Consider the following 9,408-nt stretch of genomic DNA (forward strand, 5'->3'; position numbering starts at 1 on the left):
ATCAATATTCTACATCGAAGACCCTGACTGTATCCGGATGTGATGGTGTTTGTGCAGTTGTATGAAAAGACAAGTTTATGCTGTTACTGCTGAACTGTTCTGGATACACATATGTGCTATGTACGAAGAAGTGTCACTCTCCTGTGAACATTTAGAAATGTTTTAAAGTGACTGCACATATTGAACAATATCAGTGTTCGCGGTGACTTTTTTCTCCTCGCGTACGGCATACGCATTACTCTGCTAAAATTGCGTTTTGGCTGGATTTGAGTGCGTAATTTCACTTCCGCACTCGATTGATGAAAAAACTGACTGCAAAATACAGTATGCCGTTGAATAAACCTAAACACTACATATTCGGAGTGTACGATGTAACATTATTTAATGAAACAGTTTAACGAACAACTTGAACAATGTTGAAACGTAACAGCGAAGGGTATACATGCAACTGTCACAACACATAGGGAAACCCAAAAGTTAGAGTTATGGCAGCTTATCCAGACGGTTTCTGGAAGTTTCGGCACCAAGTCGTTTCAGCCCAAGACGTTTTCGGCCTTTCAATTTCAGGCCCCAAGTCGTTTCGGCACGCGCAAACCAAGACGTTTCGACACCGCTGAAGGCTACCTGTGGGAACTAGTGCTGGAGCATGATGTTACAAATCAAAGTACTAAAAGTATAGTGTCAACTAACATTCAAGTACATGCTTTAATCTTTGTGAGAACATGCATGGGAAGAGACCGTAAGAAAAAACTTCATATCATTTTTAAATCTGTGACACAAGTTTATCGATATCAATAGCCGCCGACACGGCAAAAGTTTGAAAGCGGTGATGAAACAGCACGGCAAAATTCACACAAAATGCACATAAAGTACTGGTCAGAACGCAAAGGTCACGCTTACAAATATGACGGATCAGTCAATTACTAAATAGTTTGAAATAAAACCGAAACACAGATGCTGAAACGTCTTGGGTTGCGGTGCCGAGAGTGACTTGGGGCCAGAAATTGAGATAACGTGTGGACTACGATGCCGATTTTTCAGACAACGCCCAGAGAATCCGAAACCTTCCACACAAAATGAGTGATTGACAGAAATGTGTTGCAACAAATTTCGTCTGGTTGTCGCCGAAGCTCAGTCGTGGGGAGTGCTTTCGGTGTTATCCTTTGCGTACAGAAAACGCATAAGGATGAAGAAAATGCGTAGAGAGTCAATTTCAATGCGTAAATACGCACGATTTTTGCGTAAACGCAAACTCTGAATATTACTGCTGATACTTGTAGAAACTTTTGAATGTTTTATGGTAATGCCATAGGTTGCTATGGTACCCAAATATAATTTCAGTCATTGAGCAAAATTGTCACTTGCTATCGATTCCAGTGTAGTAACGTATCATACTAGTGTACTTCTGTGGTAAAGTGTTATCTATTCAGGATGGCCAACCCTACGGCAATGAAGGTAGAGATCACTGAGCAGGAGATGAAACGGTTACAGGATACTATAGCAAGCTTGAAGGCAGAAGTAGCTCGTAAAGACGATGAGGCTGCAGTGGAGGCTGAGTTGCTAATACAAGAGAGGCAGAGAGAGAAATCAAGAGGCTGGTTTCGGAGAAGAAACACGCTGCCTCTGAAGTCGAGTCACCTTCAGGCCATGCCAGTAAAAGTGCAGCTACAAAGATGGTATATGTGTCACCAAATCGAAAAATTGACAGATTTGATGGCAAGCGTGAATCAGGGCTGCTCATTGAAGACTGGATAGAAGATGCCAGAGCAGTAATTGCATCAAGGGGTCTGACCAGCCATGAACAAGCAGCGTTTCTGATTGAAAACTTGTCTGGCAAAGCACGACGTGAAATATTGGGCAGAGGTAAGAGCATAAGCTCGGATCCAAGTAAGATATTTGCAGTGTTGACTAAAGTATTTGGTGATGGTGACACGTTGCCACAATTACAACAGCGCTTTTTTGCCTACCACCAGAAGGATGGAGAAGATTTAGTGGCATGTTCCCTGGAGCTGGTGAACCTGTATGATAGAATCATCCAACTGGATCCATCGTTCAAACCAGGTAGGGAAACGCAGCTGAAAAATCGACTTGCTGAGGCCGTGTTAGATGACAACCTACGAACAGAACTCAGACGTCTGAATGCTGACCAGCCAGCTCTATCATTCTTCGATGCTAGAGACCATGTCATAACCCTGATGGGACGGACTGAAAGACGTTCACGGGCAAAGCGTGGTGCCGTTTTATGTGAGGTTGCAGCAGAGGAAGACTTGCGTGCCCTGATTATCAAACAAGGTGAGCAAGTTGCAGCCCAGCAAAAGCAGTTAGAACTGTTGACATCTATGATACAAAATAGAAACACTAGTACTAGAACAAAGCCGTCAAAGCCTACTGTATCTGCAGATGGTAAGAGGCGATGCTGGAAGTGTGATGCTATTGGCCATATAAGTCGGGACTGTCCCAAGAAACGTGATCGACAAAATGGAAGTGCTACTGAAACCAATGGGAAAGCCGAGACTGATGAGTTAAACTAGGCAAGCCTACTACCGTGAGCCATGTGGTAGGCGAGACTGTGACTAATGGAGGCTCAATCATACTTAAAGCAATTGGTGACTGTCCAACGACAATGGTGAAGTTAGGTGGTGTTGAGGCGGCATGTTTGATTGACACGGGCGCAGAGGTGTCGACCATAACTGACGGATTCTTCAGGGAGTATTTGACTCAGGAAGGGGAACTGGTAGATGTCTCCTCGTGCATCACGATTCAGCTTCGCAAGGGTTGGAAATCCCCTACAGTGGGTATGTGGAGCTTTCGTGACTGTATTCAATTATGAAGTTTGATGGTCTTGGATTCATTGTGGTACGTGATCCAGTCAACACTCCTGTCGAGGCCCGGAAAAAGAGAGTTCCTGGTGTGATCGGATCTAATGTACTACGAGATATTAGACAAAAGTTAGTCTGTAAATATGGTGATGATTACCACAAGAAGTTATCTTCATCACTAGGCGATGGTGAGGTCAAACTTCTACATGCAGTAGAGATGTATAGGCCGATGGTAACGAGTCAAGAGACAATCGCAACGTCCAACGACATGCACCTTGTTCGCGTTGCTGGTAGGAAGCCTATTTTGGTCCCCGCTCGATCAATCAGTGTTGTTGAAGGTTCTGTCCGGCCTGCTGCTAAGGGACAAGTATATCATGCCGTCATTGAAAGACATGAAGCCCGCGTGGCTGAGCTACGAAACGGACTTGCAGTTGGAGCGTCATATGTGTCTGTGGGTCGTGCTGGCAGAGTTCCCATGCAAATTGCTAACTTCAGTGATGCTGATGTCTATTTGCAGCCACGTACGCCCATTGGAGTTGCTAAGTCTGCAACTCTGGAACCGACTGTCACATTTCATAAGATTGATGAGAACTCAGTCCAAGTGAGAATGTCCAATCGGGACGAAACAACTTCATCCATTGTGAAGGACATTGTATCAAAGATGGATGTTGGTGAACTTAGTGAAGCGGAACAAGATGACTTGAATGAGGTAGTTGGCAAGTACTGTCAAACCTTTAGTATGCATGACAACGACATTGGTTCCTGCGATTTGGTTGAACATGAAATACACACCACTGATGACATTCCAGTTAAGATACCCTACCGGAGAGTGCCACCACATCAATGGGACGAGGTGAGAGAATACCTCCAGAGATCCCTGGATGCGGGTGTTATAAGGGAGTCGAGCAGTCCATACGCCTCTCCTATCGCAAAAAGTGCGGGAAACTGCGTTTATGTGTGGATTATCGCGCACTGAATGCCAAGACGCGCAAGGACGCATATCCGCTCCCCAGAATAGAGGAGGCACTGGACGTGTTGAATGGGGCGAAGTACTTTTGTAGTCTCGATCTCGCCCATGGCTTCCATCAAGTACCGGTCGCCGAGCAGGACGTCGAGAAAACTGCCTTCCTGTCAGGCACGGGTGGTCACTATGAGTTTGTCAAGATGCCATTTGGTTTGTCAGGAGCACCGGCTACATTTATGAAGCTGATGGACAAGGTGTTTGGCGATCAAAACTTCCAGACCCTCCTTGTGTATTTGGACAACATCCTAGTGTTTGGATCAACGTTCAAGGAAACTTTGGAACGCCTTGAGATGGTCTTGTCACGGTTGACCAAACTCAACTTGAAAGTCAAACCGGAAAAGTGCCAGCTTTTTCACACAAAGGTCCACTATTTAGGCCATACCGTAAGTGCAGATGGTACTGCCCCGTTGCCTGAGAAAGTGAAGGCAGTACAAGATTGGCCAAGACCTCAGACAGAACGTGAGTTGCGTGGGTTTCTAGGCCTGTCTAGCTACTACAGGAGGTTCATACCAGGTTATGCGAAGATAGCTGCACCTCTACAGAACCTGTTGAAGAAACCTGACGATACACATGGTAAGAAAAAGGACAAGAGAGTACACGCCAACAAGCGCAACCTACACAGGGTGGTCACTGAGTCATGGGACGAGTCATGTGAAGCATCCTTTTTGGCACTGAAGCAAGCTCTCATTTCACCACCAGTGTTAGGATATCCAGACTTTAAACTGCCTTTTATCCTGGAGACGGACGCAAGCTACGCATGGATTAGGGGCTGTATTATCACAGAAGCAGGTGATAAGGTGGTTGTGCTCAGCTACGCCAGCAGAAGTTTGAAACCCAATGAGCGAAATATGTCGAACTACTCTAGCATGAAGCTTGAGCTATTAGCACTACGTTGGGCTATCACCCAGAAATATCGCGACCTCCTTATTGGTGCGGAATTTACCGTCTACACAGACAACAACCCGCTCAGCTACCTCTTGACTACTGCCAAGCTAGGAGCCACTGAGACGAGATGGGCAGCTGAGTTGGCACAGTTTAACTTCAGTATAAAGTACAGATCTGGAAAAAGTAACGGGAATGCTGATGCATTAAGCCGGAAAAGGAATCACACTGATCAGGGAGAGTATGCCCGACTAGAAGAAATCCACATAGACATCGTCACTAAGGACACTTTGAGTGCCAGATCCTCAACACCTGTGCCCCAGGTTGTCCGTATTGAAGCTGAACAGAAAACGGCAAGGGTGCTGCTAACGAAGTTAGGGCGAAGTCAAGCAAAATGGAACCCAGGGCGAGTTCTACATTTCCCTCGATCCAGGAATGTGACCTTAAGCTGATGCAGTCAACTGATGATGTTGTGGGTAGACTGTGGTTCTACTGGAATTCCAGACACGCCCCAACCAATCGCCAACTGATGAAAGAATCAAAAGAAGCCCGCAAACTTCTTCGAAATTGGAAAAGGATAAAGAAAAGGACGGTGTTCTCTATCGTGTTGTGTATGACGCAGGGAGAGAAGTCAATCAGCTGATACTTCCAAGTTCTCTAAAAGAAAAAGTTCTAAGCGCCGTTCACGATCAGGTTGGACACCAGTCTGCAGAGAAAACTACTGCACTTGTTAGGAACAGATGTTACTGGCCAGGCATGATAAAAGAAGTTGCTGACTATTGTCGCGTTTGCCAACGGTGTACTTTGGCCAAAGCAGGGAAGCGGTTACACCCCACCATGGGCTCCTTGACTGCTTCAAGACCACTAGAAGTACTCGCAATGGATTTCACAGTGCTCGAACCCAGTTCCAGCGGCATAGAAGATGTTCTTGTCCTCACCGACATATTCACAAAGTTTACTCAGGCAATCCCAACCAGGGATCAGAGAGCTGTGACTGTAGGGCGCACTCTTGTTAGAGATTGGTTCATGATATTTGGCATCCCACAACGGATCCATAGCTACCAGGGTCGCAATGTCGAAAGCAAGGTGATACAGGAACTGTGTAGAATTAATGGCTTCAGAGAAAGTTATACCATGGCATATTACCTGGAAAGAAATGGTCAGTGCGAACGCTTCAACATACTCTTCACGATAGGCTGTGTACCCTTGCTCCAGAGAAGAAATTGAAATGGCCTAAACACTTTCCGGATATTGTGTACCCATTTATAATTACGCCATTTTACGCTATTTGCCACACTATCTTTTCTTTGAAAGAGAGCCTACCCTTCCAATAGATCATCTGCTTGGTACAGAGGCTTGTGCAAGCACAGAGAGCCAGATGGATGATTGGGTTTTTGAACACCAGAAGAGATTGAACGAAACCTTTTAGGCTGCATCCCAAAATACTGAGAAAAGAGCTAAGGCGAGATAGAATGATGCCAAGGCAGACAACACTGATTTGCCCATAGGCACGACTGTATTCTGTAGGAACAGAGCCATTAGAGGCAGGAACAAGATTCAGGACAAGTGGAGTGCTGAACCATACCGTGTGATCAAAAGGCTGGACACGGGAGGTCACACTTATGTCGTTGAACCTTTCAGCAAGGAACTGCCAGTGAAAATTGGAACAGGTGTGAGTTGCTTGATGCTAGGCATATGATCAAGGATATTGACAACGGTTATAATCCAGAAATAGCCCTCGAAGATGAACATTCCGAGGATGGTAATAGTGAAGTTGACGATGACTTTTGCATAGACAGCGAAAGCTGGGATCAAGTGGTGAGTCAACCAGAGATCGAGGAAACTGCCACTTGCATCTCCATAGATGTTCCAGGTGATGACTCCAAGGCAGAAGATCAAGAATGTACATTGATAACCCATTCAGAGCCACCGCAACCCCCCAGGACAGGATTGCCTGAACATTCTTGTGTAGAGTCCGAACACTCTGTGACGGATGACACTCATCCACAGTTGAGGCGATCAACAAGGGTTAACGCTGGGTTACATTCAAATCCACATCACTTGCCTCGATCGGCAATTAGTGAGTCAAATTCTGGTGATGCTAATGCTAATTTACCATCAAAACTTGATGCGCAAGTTCTTGCCAATTTAGTTCAGTCGCATTTATTCATGACACAGTTACTTAATTCACAGAATTTTTAATGTTGTATTTTGCAATGTTTAGTATATTTCTCGTTACAATGTTGGTTATGGGGACATTAACCGTCAAGCAGGGAAGTGTGTGAGGTTGCAAATTTGTTCACTCAGGTGTTTGAGGGCGCACTTTGTCAGGCGCATGCGTGGATCACAAAAGATCTGATAGTGCAGTGATTTCTGGCGCGCACATTGAAAGTCTTAGCAGTCAGTTTATCACAATTTGAGTGCGTTCATCACAACTTGCAGAGAACTCACATGAACCCCCTCTTGGTAAGCGTCCTTGTGTTGTATTTGAAGTCTTTCAGAATACTTTTCATTCAGTTCTATAGACGTTTTCAGTTCGTATCTGGTTGGATGCGAACGTACGCACATGTGTGCAGACACACAGACAAGTGTTCAGCGGCCAGTGTTTACCGTTCATGGCCACAGTAATTTTTCTGCTTTGATATTTCACGTTACTGTTGACACAAAACCGAGTCTAGTACTTTATGATGTGACTCCTAGTCATAGCCATTCTGAACACAGGACATTTTGGTGGTATTTTTGTCAGTAGACTCTTAGAGCGGCCATATTGTAATGTAATGTAATGTTTACACGTAGCGTACACTGATGGAATGTTCTGTACAATTTGCAAGACATTTACACCGCTGTCTTATTACTTAAACAGGTGTTTTAGTGTGATAACTGCAGAGGTTGTATGAGGCCACAGACACGGGTTGCATCCTGTCAGGGTGAGTTTTGTGTATTATTCACATGAAGTCCAAATTGTAGTACTGTATTCAACAAGTCTTTATTATTGTAATGCTGTGATGACATAGCCACCCCGTCTATCCATTGCTCAGCATGTAATCTCTCTGATGCAACAATATATTGAATGTTACTGTACTGCATGTAGAGGTATGTGAATTTGATTTCTCAGTGGAAACTTGAAACAGTAGTGTAATTATTTACATGGGTATTCTCTGTACTTCTTGTACACAGGTCTTCTTCTTCTCCATGTCATTCCTTTACCTTGGCATAAAGAGTTCACTATTCTGTGCTGAATGTACTGGCAGGAATGTACTACTGATTTGCCTTGAGTATTAATGTGGAATTGGAAATAAAAGAACCAGGTATCAATGACTCAAGCTGCCGTGTCTCTGTGCATCTCTACCGAACGTTACACTTGCATAGTCGCTAAACACAGAAATTGCATTCCTTGTTGCCATTTTCGTTCGTTTGCTGTTTACTTGCATCAAAATATCGTCTAACTGTGCCGGTGACAGCTGTGCATGACGTTTCGCAGCCATAGTTGCTGACTGCTAGTACAAGCGAACGACAATTTGTTATGCGCAGAAAGGACGCGCAGTAAGTAAAATGACGTCATCTATGTAATATCAAATGCAGAGGGCATCATCAAGTTCGCAGAGGGCATTATCACGTTTGCAGAGGGCATCATCACGTTCTTTTACATGTCACGTGAGTCATGTTTAACCAATGGCAGTGCACGCTGAATCAGTGAGGTGTAATAAATATATATATCAAGGCATTTACTGTACAGCTTCCTCACATCTTATGGTTGTGTTGTTTCCATAACAGGATTGGACCAGTGCTCTCCAAATCCTTGCTCCAATGATGGTACCTGCGTAGGCATCCCAGGATCATGCACACTGTACTCATGTTAGCGTATAGGCTGTTACACTGGTCAGACTTGCGACTTATGTGAGTCCTATGTTGTAGATAAACTTGTAGTATTTCCACTGACGCACTGCAGCAAAACAAGTGTACTTTAATACCTACCACTCTGTACAGGCAAATATTTTTTACTGACCAGATGACTCATTGTGTTTGTACAAAGTAGACACTTGATTTTTTACCAGCAATACACTTTATCCTGTTCTTTATTATGACTGCACAGATACCTGTGGAATCCTAGACTGATAACGTAAGATAATTTGAAAATCAAGGTAGAATACTAGAATGCACCATCCGCGACATAAATTTAGACTCTCAAATTTTTAGAAATCTTTTCAGAACTACTTCTTGTAGGGGCTCATTTTTAAAGCTGTTGGAGTACAAGAAAAATATTTGACACTTTAGTGTTTCGAAAATTGAATTTTGTCCATCGAGTATAAACAGAGATGGCTGCCAGTAAAATACCAGTAAATATTAGCTAATTTGCTTCCTTAATACCAAACTTGCTCAGTGACCCCTGATTTTTTTATGCTTGATTGGTAATAGGATGATTGAAGGTTTAAGTGAGGAAAGTTTTTTAGCAAAAGTGTTCTTTCACTTTCGAGGCGCATACCACCTTAATCTGGTTAGTGGCCCCAATAACAGCACCTGACACTGGCACACACTATGACAAGTGGCTCAAAAAAGGAAATTTAGATATTAAGAAAGTTTCTGATGAACCATACTTGACTTCTCAAGTGATGTTTGATGTTTGAAATGGTAATCCAGTATAACCCAGTTCCTGGTCAAACAGTCATTTTGTTACCCTTTGTC

At 43.9% G+C, this 9,408-nt stretch overlaps 1 protein-coding gene across 1 annotated transcript; it reads left to right on the forward strand.

The window, feature by feature from the left end:
* Window positions 1-1,673: 1,673 nt before the first annotated feature.
* LOC139152211 (uncharacterized) lies at window positions 1,674-2,531 on the forward strand. Its single transcript, XM_070725352.1, has one exon. It carries the CDS (start codon window positions 1,674-1,676, stop codon window positions 2,529-2,531), a length of 858 nt encoding a protein of 285 aa, XP_070581453.1.
* The last annotated feature ends 6,877 nt before the right edge of the window (window positions 2,532-9,408 follow it).

The sequence above is a fragment of the Ptychodera flava genome, chromosome 15, assembly GCF_041260155.1.
Source record: "Ptychodera flava strain L36383 chromosome 15, AS_Pfla_20210202, whole genome shotgun sequence".
NCBI lineage: Eukaryota > Metazoa > Hemichordata > Enteropneusta > Ptychoderidae > Ptychodera > Ptychodera flava.

What these genes read in the sequence shown, in the direction of transcription:
- LOC139152211 (XM_070725352.1), top strand. Translation starts at nt 1,674, where the DNA reads ATGGTATATGTGTCACCAAATCGAAAAATTGACAGATTTGATGGCAAG.